The sequence below is a fragment of the Lissotriton vulgaris genome, chromosome 1_1, assembly GCF_964263255.1.
Source record: "Lissotriton vulgaris chromosome 1_1, aLisVul1.2, whole genome shotgun sequence".
NCBI lineage: Eukaryota > Metazoa > Chordata > Amphibia > Caudata > Salamandridae > Lissotriton > Lissotriton vulgaris.
The window spans coordinates 1,960,214,183-1,960,237,752 of NC_141685.1; the positions used below are offsets into that span (position 1 = coordinate 1,960,214,183).

At 46.7% G+C, this 23,570-nt stretch overlaps 1 protein-coding gene across 1 annotated transcript in view; it reads left to right on the forward strand.

Moving 5' to 3' along the window:
• SUV39H2 (SUV39H2 histone lysine methyltransferase) overlaps nt 1–23,570 on the forward strand; it is a 383,220-nt gene that overhangs the window by 209,164 nt on the left and 150,486 nt on the right. Inside the window, exon 4 of the mRNA XM_086938536.1 lies at nt 2,061–2,207. Coding sequence (XP_086794662.1) covers nt 2,061–2,207 — 147 coding nt within the window. The remainder of the gene's footprint in view (nt 1–2,060; nt 2,208–23,570) is intronic.

A 23,570-nucleotide genomic window follows, 5' to 3' on the forward strand; every position in this document is an offset into this window, starting at 1 on the left:
GACTGCAGCACCACACATAATTGAGAAAGGCAATTCCTCCAGGCACAGCATATATTGTGGACCCTCACCATACCCCGCTCAATGTTTTCAAATCCTATAGACTCTAGGCTGTGCCTCGATTGCTACACAACACATTCCCGAAGGCTCAGCCTATGCTCCATTCACTGGATTCTTAGCTCACCAACCCATCCCGCCTCAGATTAATAACTCACCTACATACCATAATGCAATAGAAGTCTCCCATACTTGCCCCAAAGGCTCATTCACCTTCGGGACTCACCTAGTGCCACCCGCACCATGTTCGGCTTTGTTCTTAATCACAACTTTACTTCGAAAAGGTGCTTGTGTTTCCTCAAAAGGAAGTTTCTAGGAGCATGAAGGTTTTAAGATTACAAATAGTGACAAACTCATAGTAAACCTCATGTACACTAGTCACTCAGAATTGTAAAGGGTACACATCTTTCCTTGACAATCGCATTTTGGTGGGCCCAGATACATAAAGTGGCAAGTTGATTTTTTTTAGGTCTGGCGTTAGCCAAGACCTTTTGATTTTACCAAAATTATATGCATATTATACATACTTAAAGGGGCTGTAAACCAGCTTTCTTCATCCATTGGGCTTTTGTTGTGTGAATCACATTTTGCTTATGCCTATTACATCATACAGCAGAGAAAGTGGGTCAGCTACTTCAGCCACTGGCTAACTTCACTTTGAGTGAAGGCATTTTCCTCTTTCACAAAAAGCACATCCACAACAGGTAGTTCCGTTCAGAGTCAGTGTTTTTGTTTTTGCCTGATTATTGATTTAGCGTTTTACATTTGTGTTTAGAGCCAGATGTCATAGCAGGATGTTTTCTACCAGCTCTTTTAAGCACAGCACACATTTCAGCGTTATCAGTTCCTGCTCCTGATAATGGTGTAAATTACTTTTAGAGCTGCCTTTGTTTATCTGATTGCTGATATTTCAGAGTACCAGACTGTTTATATTTAAATCTATTCTTTATAAAGCAATCATTTTTTTAAAACCTGCAATGAAATGCAATTATAACTGCATTCCTGTATGTATTTTGACGACTACAGCCAAGCTAGTTAACAAATGTAGTCTGTATGCCCTGGTTGTGTGTATTTCTATTTTGCTTTCAGTTCTCTTTTATGTCATACTTGTGCAGATATTTAGCTATTCTATTATTCATTGAATTTGCACTGTGCTGTTTATCTATCTATATATATCGTTGGACCTCTGTCTTTGCAAGTCTATAATTCTATGTTTATTTTCAAGTCTAACATTCTGTCTTTCTGTGCAAGCCTATTATTCTAACTATTTATCCTTGCATGTATATCTATCTTTGCAAGGTTATCTATCTGTCTAGTTATCTATACAACCCTCTCTGTCTGTTTTTCAAGCCTCTCTATTTGTCTTTCCAACCATCTCTATCTTTTTGTAATAAAGATTTACAAAAAAGGCATTAGCAAAGGCAAGAGGCTGACAGTCATCGACAGATCGATTTGCTTCTTTAGGTTGGGTGTTAGTTTGACCTTTTGATTTTGCTACAGTTATGTGTATAACATAAGTAGGTATAGCGGTTTTCATCCAAAGTTCTTCCATAAGGCTTTTCTTGTGAACTTCAGCTGTTGCCTGACTTCACTGTAAGTAACAACATACTTCCCTTTCATAAAGAGCACTTGCAAACACAAAGTAGTTCATTTTAGTGCTAGGTACTACTTTTCCTCTTCTCAATTTTTTTAGATAATGCGGGTCCAGCAGCTTCATCAACAATAACGTTTTGCAAAAACCTTAAGAACAAAACAAGAATTGCCAAAGTCAAAAGGCTGGCTAGCCCACCGCAGACATCTTGGCGTTGCCAATGCTTGTTGTGTCTTCATACTCAAGGCACCGATCCTTCTCCTGATGTGCCTTTAACCTGTATAGCGCACATACACTTGAAGTCCTCTTATTATTCTAAATGTATACTAAAACAAACAATTTCTCGCTTTTGTACTTATTCGTCATTGCCTTTAAACTGAAGGAAATTTTAAGTGTATATGTTTTATATTTGTAGGTAATCACAAGCGAGGAAGCTGAGAGAAGAGGGCTGCAATATGATAACAAAGGCATTACATATCTCTTTGATCTGGACTATGAATCTGAGGAATTCACGGTGGATGCTGCTCGCTATGGAAACGCATCGCACTTTCTAAATCACAGCGTAAGGACTATTTTTGGGGCACATTCTATCAAAAGCTGTTAAGAGTTGTCAAATTTCTTTTCAACACTAGTTGGAAAACTAAGAGCGGGGATAAATGTCCTAAAGAAAAGAATTGCTTAAATGTCATGCATAAAGCTCTTTGTAAAGATGTGTTTTTCTGCAGCGCAAAGCGCTTTGGGACTTAAAACAATATTCCAACACCTTATTTGTAGATCCTGGTGATTTTTCAAAGTAAAACGAAGAAAGGCGACGAAAGGTATGGATGATTTGGCAAAATATCAATATACCTAATACATTAAGCACTAAAACAGACTTTCATGCATACAACATCAAAGTAACAATAAGAGTTGCAGATGGAAACGATAGCACACGAAATAAAATAGAATACATTATGTTAAACAAGCATATACAATGCATCGGTCTCGCCTTTGCAAAAGTTAGAGCTATTGGCATTGTAAATGACAAAATTGTTATTTATATTTTGGTTTTTAAAACAGATAAATAAATGGCATTGTCATTTACAATGCCAATAGCTTAATCGCTCGCAAATGCAAGACCTATTGCATTTTCACCCTCACACGCACGCAGAGCCACACAGAGCCACACACAAACACACACGCACACACACAGTCACACACACAGAGCCACACACACACACAGAGCCACACACACACAGAGCCACACACACACACAGAGCCACACACACACACAGAGCCACACACACACACAGAGCCACACACACACACAGACAGAGCCACACACACACACACACACACAGACAGAGCCACGCACACAGAGCCACACACACACAGAGCCACACAGTCACACACACACCCAGAGACACAGACACACAGCGCCACACACACAGTGCCACACACACACACAGCGCCACACACACACAGCGCCACACACACAGCCACACACACACACACACACAGCGCCACACACACACACACACACACACACACACACACACACACACACACACACACAGTGACACACACACACAGCGCCACACACACACAGCACCAGGGGTGAGGGGATGTGAGGGTGAGGGGATGTGAGGGTGAGGGGATGTGAGGGTGAGGGGATGTGAGGGTGAGGGTGAGGGTGTGTGAGGTGAGAGGGTGAGTGAGGGTGGGAGGGTGTGTGAAGGGGAGGTGAGGGTGGGTGAGGGGATGTGTGAGGGTGAGGGGGTGAGAGGGTTGTGAGGGGGTGAGGGGGGTGAGGGTGTGTGAGGGTGAGGGTGTGAGGGGGTGTGAGGGTGAGTGGGTGTGAGGAGGTGTGTGAGGGTGAGGGGGTGTGAGGGTGAGTGGGTTTGAGGGTGGGGGTTGAGGGTGAGGGAGGGTGGGGGTGTGTGAGGATGTGAGGGGGTATGAGGGTGAGTTTGTGTGAGGGTGAGGGGGTGTGAGGGTGAGAGGGTGTGAGGGGGGTGTGAGGGTGAGGGGGTGTGGGTGTGAATGTGAGGGTGTGTGAGGGTGAGGGTGTGTGGGGGTCGGGGGTGAGGGTGAGTGGGTATGAGGTTGAGGATGTGAGGGTGAGGGTATGTGAAGGTGGGGGTGTGATGGCGTGGGAGGGGGAGAGGGTGGGGAGTGGGCTCTTGGAAAATGGGAGGCCTGTTCCCAGGCTTAAAAAGCCTGTGCTTACCTCTTCCATCTAAAGGGAAAGCTGAAAAATAAACGCAAAATATATATAAAAATGTTCAAAGCTGAAGCCGACGCAGAAGCAAAGCCCTGTCATAAAAGGGCAACAGAGAGGCCGGCAGACATCCAGTGTGGCGGAAAGGGCGGCCGCCTACCACTGGCGCTATAAAAACAGCCCCCAGACTTGAAGTGGGAAAGCAGCAGCGGGGCTTTGACATTTGAACTTCGGCGTGACATTTAGGCGGATCGTGCATTGTACCCTGTGTAAAGCACCTTCTGGTGCATTTAGCCGGCAGCACCCCAAGAGGGGCCGGGCCAGGGCTGCGTCAGCCACCTTTGAGGGCACTTCCAGCGGGAGGGATTTACTGCATGGGAGAAGTGCTTCCACACAAGCGCCGCATTCTTGTGCGGTGCCACAATGCCAAGATGCGGAGAGAGGCCCTCTCGGTGAACACTAACTTCTATTCAAGCACACAGTTCGCTAATTAGCAGCAGCTCTTTGAGCTAAAAATCCTCACACCTTAGTGCTCTGCCCTCCCATCTTCTTAGGAAGCAACAGCCTCAAAGACACTGAAAGAGAGCAAGCAGCAAAGGGAAACAGTCTTCCAATGTCCAACTTTGGCACTGCTCGACGAGTGATGACTTCATTTGCTTCACGGGAGAAGTGTCTCCCCCCACGGTTGGGAAAGCAGGCCTTTGAGAGAGTTCTCATGGTTTGTGACATTAAGAGAACGATTCAAAAGTGCAGAGAAATGGTATTCCAGTTTAGAAATGTAGTAAACAAGCGCTCGCCATTTGTCTTTAAGCCCCGTCCTTTTCAGACTGGGGGGGCGTGTTTTTCTTTCTTCCCTCTTCTCATTTAACTGGAATGTAAACCATGGGCATGTTTTTGACTGTTGTTTAAATTCCAGCCAATGGAGAAGAGGGGAGAAAGAAACTAAAAAACACGCCCCCCAATCCAAAAAAGGACGGGGCTTAGATCGAGAGAATGTCGTCACTGGGACCTCTTCTCCAATGGCTGGCTGTCGTTTAGGAGGCCAGCCAATGGAGAAGAGGGGCGGGGCTTAACCTTGCTACTCAGAGACATTGAATCTCGCCAGCGAGACTGCGCATGTGCGTAGCCTACGCTAGCCAAGACCTAAAAACGACCCGACTCCCCACCCCGAGCCCTACATTCAGCACTAATCCTTTATGGGTTCTGAAGTAGCTTGCTACTCACCGAAAAAGTGCTTCATCGCCTCGTCAGAGGTAGCAAGCACTATATATGCAATTAAAATACAATACATTCACAGAGAAAACAGGACTCTGAGCAGGGCCGGCATTTAGCATGGGCGAGCTGGGCCCAGGGTGCCAATTTTCTGAGGTGCGCTCAGAGCTTGTGCATTAAGGTTATGCCAACAGCAGCACCCTTCTCGTCATGCTCCAGCCTTGTCCTTGTCTCTTTCCAGTTTCAGGTGGTTTTAGTCCTTCATTATCCTATGGCAGGCAATGTTTTTAAAACCCTTTTATCCCCCTTCTTTCCCTGCCTTCACCCTATGACCCCTACTGGCACACATCAACAAAATCTCCATCTGCTGTGAGGCAGCTAAGCTATTGGGGAGTTAGGTGGGCTGGGGGAGGTCTTGGGATGTTTGTGCTCAGGGGCCAGTCAGTGCTCACCCAGGTAATGACCAGTGGACACAAAAGGGATCCTTTGATGCCTCATTTAGTTCAGTGCTATCAACACAGGTGCCAAATTTCTATCCGCCCAGGGCGCTATCTTAGCAAAGGTTAGCTCTGGCTCTGAGAGCCGTCTTTATGTTGTTTTTGTGCCACCATCTTCATGAACCCTAAAACCTGGGGTACCAAGTGACATGCAGGAGTATAAAAAGATAACCCAAGGGTAGCAGCTACACCCAACTGGCATCCATACAAGTTCTTCCAGAAAAGGTTTTCCTGGACTCAAGCATGCCTTACTTCAGGTAGACTACACTCCTCAGGCAATAGTCAGGTTTTGGTGGAGGTAGGTGGTTGACGGGAGTGAACCCAGCCTTAGATGAGCTTTGAATCCTGGTTTGACAATCAACACTAGCCAGTGTAGGCGAGGCAGCATTGGGGAGATACAACTGAATTTCAATGCTCCTGATACTAGCCTTGCAGTGGTATGCAAAACTCCTTTGAATTGTGCCAGGGTGTTTTGGGAAAGCCTGGCAATGCAATCCTACTTGAAATGAGCCAAACTGCTGAAAGCCTGCCTAGCAGATGGCTGTTTGACTTTGCAGTCCTTGTTGTTTTTAGCATGTCTGAGACTTGTATTGTTCTCGACACTGTTCATAAGAGTGGATAGATTTTCTGTTTTTGCCATTGTATTACGTTTCCAGCACATATGGGTCTAGCTTATCATTATAAAGAATTTGAATTTCAAAAATTCTACCAGGTTAAAAAACAGTAATATTTGGAGATACTCGGGTAAAGATGGAGACCAACTAAAGACTTTTTGCGCTGCAGCATGTGGGGAAACCAGAGAGGGCCCCTAAAGGCCCCAGCATGCACGACTTCAATCATATTGTTTTTCAGGGCTCTACATTACAATCCAGCTGCTGTTTACCTAGAAGTTTCCATTGTCTCTCGTCGTATGCGTATTTTGTCTATCTTTATGAAAGAGGGAAATTTGTTCCGGGTGGAAGAAATTGCTTGGTGACCTATGTGGCTGAAAGAATAGACGGTGACACGCCCATGCACTTTCCAGAATGCAGGCATTTCGTTGCAACCTTTCCCCTACCAGTCTCTCCATATGTCGGCCTAATGAAGCCAGGCCGGTACCACGGAAATACCAAAGAGCATCACAGACTAAGGGCCACCGTGAGCAGAACATCACCACTGAGGGCCAGCGCAAGCCGACCAGCACCGACCGAGGGCCAGCGCGAGTCGAGCATCACCACTGAGGGTCAGCTCGAGCCGCTAGAAAGCAGCGCTTTGACGATATTTCTCTTGATAAGCACTGAGGGTTTGTTTGTGATGAGCTCCTTCGAGGCAGCACGGTAATGGTCACTTTGCTGATGGAGAAAGCTCTCACTGATAGAAATCATTCCCGACCTTTAAAGGGCAGAGGGTGACGTGTGGGGCGCAGTTCCATGGGCAGCCGCAACACAAAGACTGCCCGGGCCCCTCCCCTCCACAGAAATAGCTTTTAACAACCTCAGGAACTGTGACATCTTTGTGAGTAAAGGAATATGGTAGAAATGGACCAACTGGTGGAGAATAAATGCGCATCTTGTGTGGTCGCAGGCTGCGTGCTCCAAAAAGGCGATGCACAAATGTATGTGAAAGATGACCTTATTTATCAGAACGTGCCTAGAAGTTGTGCAGTTAAACACTGGAATGGAAATTAAACAAGGCACACATCCACCCGCCGGACCACAATCATCCCACCCGCCCCAGCTCCATGAAAAAAAAATGGCTGCCGCAAACTTACGGTTAAAAAAGTAAACACCCACATGTTCATGACGGCAAAAAAAGGGCAGGCTTAAAAAAAAGAGCGGAACGCCCACGGATCTGCTCCGACAAGTATTGACACATCTCTCCTCCAATGGCTAGCCTCCATTTATGGAGCTAGCCAATGGAAGAGAGAGGCGGGTTAAAGCCCCGTACTGAAGATCAAAAAATTTCGCCTGCGGGACACTGCTTGCGCAGTGAACGCCAGGCGAAACCTAAACATAGAGTAACGGTAAAGGGCGGAGAAGGAGCTGGGATGGCTGTATGCACTCACTTTTTAGTCCTTGCAGATCTGTGTTGATAACATTCGGTGAAGTCCCATTTACACAGATATTTTGTGTTATGGGACAGTGAGAAAAGAGGCAGTAATAATTATACAGATGGAAGAGTTCTTGTCCACCTTAACACGTCTCCAGAATGTCCCAACTGCCATTACCACAGCCATATCGAATGAAACAATGAAGTTGTGTGCATTCTTTTGGGCTCTAAATTGGGACTGGTAAAATGAGCGTCTTGCTTGTATTTGCTTTCATCACTTTGTAGTTATATGAACTTGGGGATTGGTAGGGGGAGTATGGGAGTGAGTACTTGAGTAATTAGATTGTTTGGACGTTGACACATACACATGGTGATTGGGGAGGTCCCTTCTGGGAGATAGGTTTCCAGGTTCTCTGTCATTGTTAGCTTTATGCCTGCGGTTAGAATAGTTTCTTTTAGCTCTTCCTAGTGTGTTGGGACTCGATTTCCCAACACCCCGCAAGGGGAGCCGGAAACACTGGAGCTGGATTCTCGTCCGGAGAAGGGCAGCTTCCTGATCAGTGCGTCAGCTGGAGAGTCTGCTTCCTTCTGCACTTGCTGTAGCGAGCTGCGTCGGGCAAGTAGGTATTCGAACTGCTTTAACCACCGTATCTTTCTAGAGCAAGTGAAGGTATATTTATATCTTAAAGGTGTTTAGGAATGCCATAGTTTGACGTAAAATCGGGCATATGAACGTCCGGAAAGAACCCCTAGGGAATAGTTGTTCTTTGTAAAGTAACTGCGTTCTTGGACAAATCAATATTCAAGCAAGGGGAAGTCCCTGACTGCTTAAGCTGGTTTTCCAAGAAGTCGTTGTGACGTTTGGTATGGGTGGAAGTAGCCATGCCTGTATTTGGGTAGCATGGGCAATGCCAAATAAGGGCTTGATTTCTATGCCTATATAAGGGCAATGTGAATTGTACCTATATAAGGTCATGAATCGGGAAAATTCACTTAGAACTTAAAACGCCACACAACACCCACTCCACTTTCTTATGTACGACATTACTAAGTTCTAAACACACAAAAACATATCTAAACATGATGTGTTAAAACCCACCCAAAATACATAAAAATGCTTTGGTACTGGTTGTACACGAAAAGCATTTGTGCTGTACGCATTTAAAGCAATGTTTCATTCAAAGCATATAGATGAAATTTGAAAATACCATCCGAATGATTCATGAAAATACATTTATGAAATGGCTCTTAATTACAGAAAAAAAGTCGAGACCATTCAATGGCAGATAATATAAACTGTTTGAGTGTGGACAAGGTCAAATATTGTCTCTTGGAAGTTTTCAAAGAATTATAGTTCTCTATGAAAAGTTCTACTTTAAGCAGATTACTTTGTGCCAAAAAATGAAACGATACAAATTTGGAAAAACAAAAGTTTGATCATAGAAAAAAAAATAGAGTTCCAAAGTTAGGACTTGAAAAATGAAGGTCGAATTCAGAGTCTCTCAGAACACTGCATGCCAAGTCAAAGTCATTGTAATTGTTTGGTGAAAACATCAAATCTTCTAAGTCTGTAAAGAATTTGTCTACCATTGTAGGTGAAAGTTGGATTACCGCGGTAAGAATGATATCGCACATAGATGTGAAGCATCGGCGTCAGCGTTGGTCGCGTTAGCAATGTTCGAATTGGATGGTACCTGTGTGCCCCTTTGCTCTCGTACCTTACCGTCAGCAATTTGCGTCTGTGAGATCTCAATGAATGCCGTCATTAGGATTGGTAGCCGCTGGGGACAACACAGTGCATGAGCCGTCACTGGTCCAAGTAAAGTATCAACATCTGTTGGCAGGACTGATGGAAGTGTGAGACAGATGTCTAACACGCATTCTTCTCCACATAGCAATCATCGTAGAACAGGTAAGATGCAATCTTGCCTGATTGGTCTGAATGACATAAACCATGTGGTATTCAATTCTCTTAAACAAGTTAATCCCAAAATTTGGACTATGCGCTCACAACACTTCATCGCCAGTAGAGTATTTTCCACAGTAATCTGGGTGTCTTCTGTGGATTGGCTTGCCATATTGAAGCAGTAGGAGCAAAAATAGTATCCCTGCAGCGAGTCTCAAAAAGAGAGGCAATCCGCCAAACACCGAGTGCACGAAGTTTGGAAATATTCCTAGGACTGCTTCAAAGGGTGCTAACGGTCCTGAAACGACTGTCTTAAATACATGTACAATACTGTTCGTATCAGCTATTTTTAAGATATGACTTAACATTTCTGGGAAATGTACAGGGCAATTTGTAGTTAATAGGGTGTGTATCTCCGCCGAGGTCTCTTTGGCCGAGGTCAGTGGCACAGTTTTCTGTAAAAGAATGGCTTTCATTCTGCTTAAAATATCAATTCGTATAGAAGAGATGTTCAGTGAAGGCCATAACGGCGTCTCCCAGTCTGTCTTGGTTTTTGGAAACAATACTTGCATACAGCAAGTGACCCTAGCTGACATAGTTACAAGATAGGCTAAACCTGGCAACATGCCACAGCAGCTGTGATCATTCAACAGAATGTAACTCCCTTTAGAAAGTTGCCTACAAATTGGATCAATCACTGCAGCTGGTAAACATTGCAGGTGGCAGGATAAATTGTTAGAGGAACCATTGCATCCCCCGTGTAAATTAATACCCTGAAAAAGGAGAGAGCTGCTTAGTGTGTTTTCACAATTTTTACCACTAAGAAACACTTCTTTCCACCCACTCCAACATTTGTGTGTGTATGGTAATTCCCCGGATGTCTTGATGTATTCTTTACCCAACCTTTCACATATGCCTGCTGGTAGGTGTTTTAAGCAATACTGAAAATAGAAAATTGTAACCGGCAGAGTGATTGTTCCGTGTATTATCCATTCAATGGCTGGCTTTTCAGCGACAGTAAATGGCAATCTTTCCAGTTTTTCAATGCTCAGCACCCGTATAGTCTGCTACCCTCTGTGCCAGTTTGATCTGCTTATCAGTGAGATTGAATTCTGAAAACCGTGACATGGTATTGATCAAACGCCAAGGCACAAAGCCTGAACGCAGGTTTTGTAACGTCCATCCTAATAGCATTATTGAACGTAATTGCGACTGACCATAATGGAACAGGACTTGGTCATGTTGCAACATGACCAAGTCCTGTTCCATTATGTCTATGGCAGAGGATAGTATGCTGACCAAAGAATATATCCTGGACGACAGTCGTTAACCCATTGTCAACTACATAGAGAGATTTCTCAAAATTAATACAATCAATTGCTCGTATTCGTTCTGCAGTGTCTGCTTGTGTAATCTTCCATGCTTCATTATAAGCAGCATAGATACCGGTATATATAAAACGTGTGTGACACGGTTTAGTAGGTCCTTGTAAGAAGTCCCTCAGATCAGCGCCATCTTTAAGTAAAGATAAATGTTGTTTTACTTCCTTTAGTGTAGACTTTTGTAGCCATTCAAGGCACAGTTTCCCTACACTGTATGTTGTTACTATTCCTGGATGCTGTCTTTGAACATATCTAGGATCTGGCCTAGTGAATGTGAACCCTTGTGTCTTATTCAGGAATCTATCTTGACAGTTGTTTGTGTCTGTGGGCCAGATTAACCATTTTTTCCAATCTGGATCTGTTTTGTTGTGAAGCAAAATAGTATGTACGTCGACCTCTCCCTCTGAAGTGTTATTGATATCAGGTGTAGGTGTAGGTACGGACAATTTGTTTAAATCTTTTATCTAGGCTAACCCAAGACAAGATGTCTGTGTGACAGTGTTATTCAAAAACATTATTTCCTCTGGGATGATGCAGGCTCTAAACACGGCTTCCAATCCCTGCACCTGCCAGTCTTTTGTGCCCCAGACAGTTTTTACCTCAATGTTGTCTTTCCAAAAGTCTAAACCTAACGAAGACAGCTGAGCATAAAAGGCCGCAGAATAAATTTGCTTCGTATTTTTCAACATACTTTTCATTACTGTCCTATTAACATTTTAACCTCATAACTGCTATGGAACATCCAGCTCCAGTGCTGGACGTTCCATTGCGCAGGTGCAGTTCGAACGTTCAACGGCCGACGGCAGCACTACGGAGGTAGTGGTGCCGTCGGCCGGTGAACGTGCGCAGCACTTAAGGGGTTAAAGTAAAATGAATCTGGATTTGAAATATTAAAACCTGACAAGTATGGAAATTTGCCATAAAATATTTTTTTTTTATTTTTATTTTTTTAGTATTTTATTTTTGTTGTTGCTGTCACATGGTATACAGTAACGTACAGTAATTCTTCAGTGCAGCGTCAACATTCAGCTGCCCCATTTATTAAAGCAACTTTTTAATATTTTATCCCCCCAACTTAAACTTGCTACTTTCAGGGTTAAGTCCACGTTTTCTAGCAATGGTCAATATCAGCATTAGAGTGCCCAAATGCAACTATCTGGTCTCGGTTCAGATACACATTTCGGTAAGGTCCTCTGCGGGCATGTTCCCATGGTCCTGTAGCTTTTATTGTCTCCACATTTCACTCCCCCCTCCCTCCCATCAATCCAGACCTTCGTCGTCCTCTGAGCTATCCCCATCTCCCTCCTCGGGCAGGGGCTCACAGAGGTCTCCCCTATACTTGTTCCAGGGTGACCAAATCCCGTTCCATTTCCGAGGATTATGTCTCTGCTGATACACCGCCCGCTCGGTTAGCATAGTCACATCCATATTTCTGCACCATTGCGCTAGTGTCGGTGTTTCCTGTGCCCCCCAGTTTTTCGCGATGTCACGTTTCGCCATCATTACACCTATGACCACCCACCTCTTCGCATGCAGTGAAAGGTCTGTTGGGCCCCAAACATTAAGGAGACAGATCCTGGGGTCTGGTGCAAATGGGTTCTGTAGGGTCTGACCGATCGTGCGCGTGACACGCCGCCAGTAATCCTGTATATGTGGACATGTCCATAAAGTGTGGTATAGTGTACCCTCCTCCCCGCAGCTTCTCAGGCAGTGTGGGTGTTCCGCTCTATGTATTTTATACAGTGTCGTGCGGGTGTAGTAGACCCTGTGTAGCACTTTGAACTGGATCAGTCTGAATCGAGTGGAAATACCCGCCTCCCTGGGCGAGGCCAGGGCTGCGTTCCAGTCTGCCTCATCTAGGTCCCCTATCTCGTCCTCCCAGTACTCCTTTAGTTTCCCCAGGGGGTCCGGCAGGTTATTCATGAGTTTTTGATAAGTGAGGGAGGTTGCCCCGGCCTTCATGTAGTCTGTAAGCAATCGGTCCTCTAACGGAGCCGACTCCGGAAGTGCCGCACCAGTTTCTAGCACCGACAGGAGTGCGTGCCTGATTTGTATGTACCTGTATGTTTCGGTCTCCGCCAGGTTGTATTGTTCCCTGAGTGCCGTGAAGGAGAGCACACCCTCCCTGGTCCACAGATCGCCCACCGTGGAGATCCCGATGGTGTCCCATTGGTCGAACCCCTTGGAGCTGCGCAGGTTACCGAGGGCTTTGGCGTCCCATAGTGGCGTGAGCCTGGTGATCACTCCCTCCCATCCCAGCCGTCTCTGAGCTCTGTGCCATAAGGCTACAGTGTGTTTGGTAGGCCCCTCTAGTTTCTTCACCATCCCTTTATTATAGAGTGGGGCTAGCAGAGTGGACAAGCCCAGTTGGTGTCTATCTGCCCTGTACGCTGGGTCGTCTTGCGGTGCGTGGATCCACTGGTTAATCACCTTAAGGTGAGCCGCCCAGTAATAAAGTTCAAGGTTGGGGAGGGCTATCCCACCGCTATACCAGTCTCTGGTCAATTTCAACTGCGCGACCCGGGCCGGTTTGTCTCCCCACAGGAGAGTGGACAGTTGGGCTGAGACGTGACGGAAGAACGACACGGGAACCACTGCCGGCGTGTTTTCCAGAACATAAAGGAAGCGAGGGAGCGCCAGCATCTTAAAGAGTGCCGCTCTACCTAGCAGTGTTAGGGGGAGATTTTTCCAAAGGCGCACATCAGTCTTCAATTTGTCCAGCTGGGGCTTAAGATTCAGGTCAAGGAAGGTCGAGTGCTCCCTTGTAATCCGTATCCCTAGGTATTTGAAGGCGACGCGTTCTACGAGTAAATGGCAATCTGTAGGTAGTATTGGAAGGTCGCCCTTTATCATATATATCACGGACTTGGCCCAATTGAGTTTATAGCCCGAGGCCGTTCCGTGTCTTTCACATAGTGCCAGCAGGACCGGGATACCGGTCGTGAGGTCAACGAGCATGTCGTCGGCGTATAGGGATACCCTATCCTCGCCTCCATCTTTCCATTGTATACCTTTCAGCAGCTGGGTGGTCCTGAGGATCGTGGCCAGGGGTTCTAGCACTAAGGCAAATAGTAGTGGCGAGAGTGGGCACCCCTGTCTCGTGCCCCTTGCCAACGGGAACTCCCTCGATATGTGTCCGTTTGCGGTCACTCTAGCCATGGGTTCGGTGTAAAGCAGTCTGACCCACGATATGAACGTTGGGCCGATACCAATGTGTTCCAGGACTGCAAAGAGATAGCGCCACTCCACCATATCAAATGCCATTTTGGCATCAAGCGATAGTACCGCTGCCGCTTCCTCCAACTGCGGGGCTCGGGCCAATACCCCATGCAGCCGTCGCAGGTTCAGCGCCGTACTGCGGTGTGGCATAAAGCCCGATTGGTCCGGGTGTATAAGGTGCGCCAGATGGGGCAGTAGCCTGGTGGCCAACAGTTTCGCCAGGATCTTACTCTCGGCGTTAAGGAGGGAGATCGGGCGATAGGATTCGCACTCCTCAGGGGGTTTGCCGGGCTTAGGTATTGCGACTATTGTGGCCCTGCGCTGGTCAGGGGGGAGTCGTCCCCGTCCCCGGCACTCCTGAAACATATCGCGCAGTGGTGCGGACAGTGTCTCGGACATGAGTTTGTACCATTCTATTGGCACACCATTGGGGCCCAGTGCTTTCCCGGGGTGTATCGCTGCTATAGCTGCCTGTAGTTCTTCCTCCGTCAGGTCGGTGTCGAGCTCGTCCCGTTGGTCTGGGGAGAGAGTGCGGGTCGGCACTCCCACAAGGGAGCTTTCTGCCATTTCCCGTGTGACCTCATAGTCAGGGGAGTATACGGAGTGGAAATGGTCAGCTAGGAGTTCCACTATTTGTGCCGGACTGGTTTGCACCTCACCCTGCGAGTCCCTCAGTTGTAATATCGCCCGCTGGCCACCCCGCGCTCTTTCCAACCATGCCAGAAGCTTCCCCGCCTTATCGCCTATGTCGTATATCCTGCTCGCTGTTGCGGACATATTGTCTCGCACTCGGCGACGCAGAAAGTCGGTGTGACCCTGCTGGGCTAGTCGGAGTGTGTGCTGGGTGTCTCCAGTCGGGTTCCCCTCGTGGTCTCGTGTAGCCTTATCTAGTTGTTCCTCTAGGTCCGTCAGTTCCTGACGTTGTGTGCGTCTGTGCTGTGCGATCACCGATATCGCCTGTCCTCGGAGGACTGTCTTGTAGGCCTCCCATAGAACAGTGGGCGACTCCACCGATCCCACGTTTTCTGCAAAGTAGGACCGAGTGCTTTTCCTCAAGGCCCTGGTGACGCCCGGTTCTTTAAGGTAACCCGGGTAAATAGGATAAAGTCGTCTGCGGGATTTTCTCTGACTGGACAGAGTCAGTGTAAGCGGGGAGTGGTCATAGATCCCTCTCGGCCTGATTTGGGAGTCAGTGAAAGTGAGGAGGCCCCCCCCCAACGTCAGGAAGTAGTCTATCCGCGACAGGCTGTCGTGGACTGTTGAATGATATGTATATTGCCTATCATCTGGGTGTAGCCGCCTCCACACATCCACTAAACCCTGCGCTTCCATGAAGTCATGCAGTTTGGAGGGCCCTAGTGTACGCATGCGCGTCGGGTGGCGGTCTAGGGAGTCTTGTGCCACTGCATTGAAATCCCCCCCCATAACAAGATCCCCTTCAGGAAGATCTAACAAGAATTTCCCTAGTTCCGGAAAAGCTATGTTGTGTAGTGCCGGTGGGATGTAGACCGAGACCACATTCAGTGGCTTCCCCTCCCATTGCCCGTGTATCGCTGCAAAGCGCCCCTGTGTGTCTGTCGCCGTTGATTGGGCTATGAACCTGGATGAGCGATGAATTAATATCCCGGATCCCCGGGACCCCTTTGTGAATCCAGAGTGTACTATCATGCTATAGCCTTTTCTGTCTAGGGCCTTCGTAGCTGTGCCGGTGAGGTGTGTTTCTTGTAGTAGGACCAGGGCGGGGTGCAGCCTCTTTATACTCTGCAGGACCAGCCCCCGTTTAATCTTGTCGCCCAGGCCCCTTACATTCCAGGACATGAGGAGTAGCGGGGACGTCTGCCCTACATTAGTGTCCTCCCCCATTCTGTGTTGGTGTACGGCCTGTGAATTTACGTTCCTCTGTGTGTTGCATTGTGACAATACCATCCTATACTCGTGTGCCCCATCGTAGCTAACCTGCCCCTGTATAGAAACTGAAAACCAAAACCCCCCTCTACCCCCAACTCCCCCCCTCCCTGCCCCCCTGCTCAACGGACTCAGAACTGCCCGCCCCCCCAATTCAGCAGAGTGCCCGATCCCTCCCCATAACATCGTACTTGCTCGCTGGGGTGAAGGTCCTCCGTGGTCAGCGGCCCCCTTCTTCAGCTGCGGAGGCCTTTCCGCCCAGTGTCCAAGGCGGCGTTGCCTGTCCATCTCATGTTCCGGTCAGTCGGACCATGGCTGTGACTTACTGATCCCCATCTGCCTTGTCCTCCTGATGGTCGGATAAAGGGGAATGTATCTCTAGATCCTCGTCGTTGGCCTGTGAGCCCTGTCGGGAGCCAGCTGTACGGTGTTTGTTCTGTCTATTTGAGCGACGAGGGCCCGCTGCTCTCCAGCCCTCCAGCCAATCCTGCGCCACCTCCGGTGATTCAAAAAACCAAGTCTTGTTGTCCGCTACGACCCGAAGCTTGGCCGGGAAGAGCATCGAGTATGGGATTTCCCTGGCTCTGAGTTCTTTTTTGACTTCAAAAAAGGTCCGCCTCCTCCGCGCCACCTCGGCCGTGTAATCAGGAAAGAATGCCAGCGTCGCGTTCTGGATCTTAATCGGGGGCGAGTTCCTTGCCGCCTGTAGGATGGCGTCCCGATCCCTGAAATTGAAGAGCCTTGCTATGATCGGTCTGGGGTTAGCTCCTGTCTTGTGGCGTCCCCCCGGTACCCGATGCGCCCTTTCTACTGTGAAAAAGGCGGAGAGTCCTTTGGGCTTCAGAGTGTCTTTGATCAATCTCTCCACGTATAGGTCCATCGCCCTCGTGTCTTCCGATTCTGGCACACCAATAATACGGATGTTGTTCCGTCTCGAGCGCCCTTCTTGATCATCGAGCTTGTCGCGTAGTTCTTTGTTCTCCCTCGAGATGCGTTCCACACTAATCTGGAGTTCCGAGACGTCCTCGACCAGGGACTTGGTCACAACCTCCATATTGTTCACTTTCTCTGCCATTTTATGGAAGTCCGCCCTTATAAGTGTGATCTCGGCCGAGATCGACCCCACCGTGGCCTGTACCTGCGTGAGGGCCCGCATGACGTCATCAATGGTCGCTTTCTTGCCCCCGGTCACTTCGGCTGTCTTGCTCGCCTGTGTTTTGGCGTCCTGTGAGGGAGTGGGAGAGCCGGGCTTGTCATAAGCAAAGCGTTCCAGGCGTGATTGCGTTGCTCCGCCTTTATGCCCCTTGCCAGCCATCCTGGATTCGCCTGGGCCAAGCTATCTTCCTCTGCCAGCTACTGGGGTTCTTCCCTGGGCCCACGCTGTGGTTATGAGGGTAGGTGTGGCCCCCGTGAGGTGTCTCAGTGAGTTTGCGGATCTGGACGGGCCTCTGTTATGTGGTGGCCTGCCTGGTCACGGATTTATTGACGGGGCGCGCAACCGAATGTCGCCGCCCTGCAGGATTCTCTTTGTCCCCTTCTTGCACCGCTTACAGCGACCCTGACTCGTGTTCGGCCCCCTGACGGTGACGGGGGGGGCCCCGGGCCGTCCCCAGATAGGTCCTTCCGCTGCGAGGACGGGAGCCCCGCGCCGATGCTCTGTTGGGTCCTGGGCGGGGATGCCCTCGGGTCCGTTGCACTTTGCCAGGCTCTCCGATCGGCCAGGGGGGGGGCCGCCGTGCAGACACTAAGGCAGCGCGGTTCCGCCGCTGCCGGACTTTGCGCTCTGGCCGCCGCTGCTAAAGATGGCGGCGTCAGCTCCCCCCGTCGTCGCTCCGGGCGCCGGAGCCCGTCCTCAACGAGCGTTCCCCTCACCTCAGCTGAGCCACCCGACGGCAGATCGACTCTCCTCTGTCCGATGACGGATGCTGGAAGGCTCGGCCTCTGTTTACCCCGGCGTTCTCCGTGGTCGGGTGTTTCCGGCGGATGGCTGCCTGGCTCAAGTCACTTCCTGTCGGCGAGCCGCGCACTGTGCCTCCCGGTCCGGAGGTCGCCCACAGGCCCGCTCGGAGCACTGGCACTGACTGGTGTTCCTGACCTCGGATTGAGGTCCGGCGAATTCGAGCTGCCGCCGCCTGGTCCTAGGCTTCGCTGCCTTCCCGCCTGGGTAGTTTTATTGCCGGATAGATGTGCGGATTGACCTGGGAGCCGCCTTAATCACGGAGCTCTCCTTTTAGGCTGCCGCCATCATCGGCTGCTAGCCACGCCCCCTCGCCATAAAATATTTTTGAGCTACCCTTAGTTGGCGTTGGACAATGTTCCCATTGGTTATATTTCAATACATTTCTAGGATTTGCAGATTTGTGCAAGAAATGATGACCATAGGGATTATAACAATACATTTGTTCATAATCTGATTAACCATCTAAGTATTCATGATTTGTAAATACAGCAGACATTTCTAAGTCTGACATCATGTTATTAACAGTCTCGAAGTCCAATCATCAGAAACGGTACTAGATGAAACAAAGTAATTCAAGGAAATCTTGAACTGGTGTGGAATCTTCAACAGCTCCGCCGGACCGAAAATTTCATAATCAGTTCTGTCCCAAGCTATACCACCAGGTATAGGAACGGCTCTGATGTTCACTGATGACAAGTCTCTTTGTTCACGATGAGATGATTTGTGTGGCTTGAGGAGTAAGTTGATGTTCTTACGTGCTGTGTCCTTTTTAACAGATCTTCCATTTATCAGCATTCCCAAAGTTATTACTAAGAGTCAACCAAAGTAAAAGAAAAAGTACACCCAACACAATCCAAAGTTCAATCCATGGTGAAACCAGAAGTCTTTTCCAGCTGATGAAAAAGGTCTATTGCTTGTTCTTTAAAAGTTCTTTTTCAGGTTCGCAGGATCCTCGGAAAACGTATCAAAGTTAATGAAATAGCCAGAGGCAGGTCTGTCAATTGTAGGGATTGAATCAGGATTTGTTGAAATCCCTGGAACCACTTGATCACTTATTACATTTGTATAGTCAGATGCTATTTCATTGTAGACAGACGTTTCTTGGCGAACTGTTATTTGGGTCTCAAGAGGTACAGGTTCCATTGCTTTGTTGCATAGTCCTTCTTTTCGCACTGCAGATTCTTCAAAGGTGATTAGTCTCCCAGTTTGAACCTCTTGGATAGTAGCAAGATTAGGGTGTCTGCTACATCTTTGGAGTCCACTTAGCCTACTGCTAATGATCGGCCACATGATGTGGTTTTACCAGGTCGATGGACACAAACTTGTTCTCCTTTTTACCAGCAAAGGGCGGCAGTAATACTGTTCTTGATCCGTGGATTGCTAGGACAGGTACTGTTTGTCTGTGAGAAGGCCCAAATTCCTTCTTGCCTGTGATATTTTCTCTGACTAGAGCCCAAATCTTTGGAATCCAGACTGGTCTTGCTGGGACAGTTTGTTTCTCTTCAGTGGTTGTTGGCTTCAGGAACACGTTACTTTGGCTTTTCCTTATTTCATTTAAGTCCTGCAAAGCAGCCAAACGATCTTTGATATCAAAGGGTTTTTGTTCTACCACTGAAGTCTGACAATCAAGATTCGAAAGAATCATTCTTGTTCCCAAAAGGATTTCATATGGAGTGATTCCCCATAGAGAACTTCTTGGCAGATTATTAAGACTACGTTGGACACTTATTAGATGTTTGACCCACCCATCACCGAGCCTAATACCCTAGCTGTTATAGATTGCTTTATGTCCCGGTTTTTTCTCTCCACTACCGAATTTCCTTCCGGATGGAATAGACTAGACTACCGCAATGCAACACCCAATTTGTCCATGGCCTCTTTGTAAGCTCGACAGCTAAACGCAGAACCATGGTCAGAATGTAGTGTGCCGTCTGCATATGTGCCGATAAAGACTCGCAAATCTTTTATAACAGTTCGTGCATCAGCCGAGCGCTGAGGCCACATCTAAATAAATCTTGAGCACGAATCCACTGTGACCATGATATATTTCTTTTTACCATCCCTCTGTAAGGGACCGCAGTGATCCAAGTAAACGCAAGCTAATGGTTTATCTGAAATTAACCGGGGTGTCTGCGCTGGACGTTTCACTGTAGAGACTTTCACCTTTTGGCAGATTTCACATTCCAAAACATAGTTCCTGGTTTGTTTCCTCATGCGCGGCCACCAGTATCTCTGTTTTAATAATGATACTGTCGCGGAAACACCTGCGTGTGCAGAAGCGAGCCCTTCATGTGCTGCTAAAATTAGTCCTAATCTATGTTCCATGTTTGGAATTACTCTATCTCCCACTTCAGGGATTCGAGCAAACTGAACATTATTTGCATCAGTTATATATGAGTATTTGAGTGGAAAGCCTTTTGGTAATGTTTTACCACTGTCTTTGCTTAAAGCATTGACAGCTTGCATTATTTCGCTGTCTATTTTCATTTTTGAACAAGTGATTGCAGCTACGGAAGCCGTTTGCACAGCTGCCTTGGCGGCTACATCAGCCAATGAATTCCCTGCAACGTGAAGCCATCTTGTTTATGACTCAGTGTATGTATTACGTGAGCCTTTTGTAGTTCTTGTCGTAACTGAAATACTTGTTCACAAAGCAATTTATGCTTGATTGTGCCATCTTTTGCATCTTTGTAACCGTTTTGAATCCAGTGTTGCAAGTATTCATTGTAAGATTGAACACAATAATTCGAATCACACACTAGAAGTACAATCTCCTAGAGATTGCGTTTTAGTGACCATTGGTCGGAATTTTCCATCACACCAGCGCCTTTTAACAATCGCGCACGCAGCACTATAAGCTTGTTTACCCCCTGTAGCGGGTTGGGCTGATCCGTCTGTATAAATTATACATTCATACTGTTCTAGAGGCAGAATTTCAGTAGGCAGAGGACATTCTTGTTCATATTGTAGAAATGCTTGTGTTTTCAAATAAGGGTCAAAAACGTATTCAACGTCTGTTGCAGCAAGATAATTAACCCATTGTATCCATCTTGGATGTAAAGCTTAAGCATTCGGAATGCTCGCTTTTGTCACTGCCTCTAAGGCAGGTACCGGAGTAACGACCATTATGCGCTTACCCTGTGCGAGGGCTCTCTTGCTACTAAACCGCTGTCAGAATTTTTTCTGTTGAATTGAATTTCATTTCTGCTTGTGTGTACAAATGTGATTTGTAAGCTATTGGTACTTTTTCTCCTTCATTAAAGGTTAAGTAGGTATATCCACATTGTCCTGGAATGATTCTGATCACTAAGTTGCGTTCGTTTACGCGTTTGTAAATGTTTCGTTGCTAACATGTCTGTTTGCAATGAACTCAACATTTCTGTGTGTTTTTGAGTCCAATTAACTGTTCTGAAATCAGGTTTGATTAATTCGTAGAGAGGTTTAACCCTTTCTGCGTAGTTTAAAATGGAAGTTCTTCCGAAATTCAGGAAACCTAGAATCGACTAAGTTTTTCAGCGTTTTTGGAGGTTGGAGCAGCGCACATTTCTCTAGAAAGTTTGCTGCCAGGCTTTTGCCTTCACTTGAAAGCTCATATCTTTAAAAAACTGACGTTTAATGGGCAATTCGTGATTTCTTAAAATTGAATTTGTACCCTTAAGAGGCGAAGCCCAATATTATGGTGTTCACCCTGTTCAAGTGCCTAGCCAAGTCATCGTCTGTTGGATAGATGTCATCAACATATGATAATGGCTCATCATCATAAGTTTGTAGTAACTCTGTTACTCTGGCTGAAAATAACCCTGGACTATTCTTGAATCCCTGGGGGAGACAACAGAATTGACCCAGTGTCCCCATAATTGAGAAAGCGATCAAGTACCTACTTTCTGGTGCAATGTTTTGACAGAAGAAACCGTTAGAAATATCTAATGTGGTTTTGTATTTTTTATGCACAATGGTATTCATTAGTGCTGCACTACGTGCATTTTGTACTGCAAAAGTTTTGCAACAAGAGTTTAGATGTCTGTAATCCAATACTAGACGATATGTATTGTCTGGTTTGGAGACAGGAAACAAAGGATTGTTCATTGACGAGGTGCATGTTTCAATCACCCTTTGGTATTCAAGTTGATGTAATATCTCCCTGACTTGTTTTTTAGCTTCTTGCTTAACTGGATACTGCCTTTGTGCAGTCGGTTGATTTTTCAACTGGATTTTACGGTGAGGAAAATCCTCATCCCATCCTACATGATTTTTATATAATAATGCAGGAACCTGTGCTACTGCCCATTTCCTGGCATATGTATATTTTAAATGAATTGGAATGTCGTTTTCAAGAAAGCTGGCATAATGATTTTTTCACCATGTGGGCACTCCCTGACAAATTCAGGTGGCCAGTCTTGTTCACCTAGAAGAATGTCATAACCTTAAGAGAGTCGCTCCCAAAAGAGTGCTCTTATTTTTCTAGTTATGTCCCCCTCCATCCGGAGTGTTACTGTATATAACTTATGTGGGACACTAACCCTGGTAGCTGCAGTTTCAACTTGGATGTACTCATTCAAGTCCACTGTCTCCAGATGATCCTTCAAGTTCTTGCGAACTATGGTGACTTCTGCTGCGCTGTCCTACATTGTTTGAGCCCATTCCCCGTTCTTGAGTTGTGTCCTCAAGATCCTCGGCATGTCTGATTTTTAGACCTGCTACTTTCTTTTTGGTGAATTGAGTTTTCTTATTTTTCTGAACGTGTTGATCGTCTTTGGACTTAACATGTTCTTCCTTATGTTCTGACCGTCCTCTTCTTTTGGATTTCTGTGAGGAAGTCTGAAAGGTACGAGAGGAACGTTTATCAGTATCTTGATATCTATCCGGTTTTCTCAAATGTTCACTATTTGTGAGGTTATGCTTCCTTTCAGAGGGCTCCTTTCAAAGGAGACCTACCTCGGGATTGAGAACGCTTCTCTTTAGAAGTTTGTTTAGTGTTCTCCCACTTCTTTTTAGGAGGAGTAGGAGTGTTTTTATTAAAGACCTTGTCAGGACTTTCTGACAGTTGGGGTTTATCAGGTTTACCACCTAAGCTGTCTCTGCCTGATTCTTCATAGGATTTTTCAATTATTCTGGGCAGTTCATGTGGTTACTCAGTTACATCAAATTCTCTTAGCTTTTGGGGGATCACCACAGATGCTGCTTCACCTTTGATATTAGCTAATATTATTGTTGAGACCTGTTTGAAATCTTTCAGCAATTTTATACCTGGATTTAGAGCAGGCTCTGCCCCGTATTCATTTTGATTGTTTGTTTCAGGACGTCTGGTATTACCGCCATAGACGGAACACCATGTGTTTTAGTGTAGATTGCAGCACTGTACCCCAAGTGTCGCATTCCTCCAGGTGTGGTGCGATCGCCATTGGTAAAAAAAATACTGCCTCTATTTGAGTAATTTTTTTAGCTATCCAGAATGGAATTTGTTCCCGTTTTGCGGGTAATTTACCAACGACTGAATGTAGAGTCTGTGGTGTAATTTTATTTATGTTCCCCTGGTAAGGGGTGTGTTGTGGAACCCTTATTGCCGTTTGGACCGTGAAAGTCAGCATGACATATTGAACCAATTGTCTATAGATT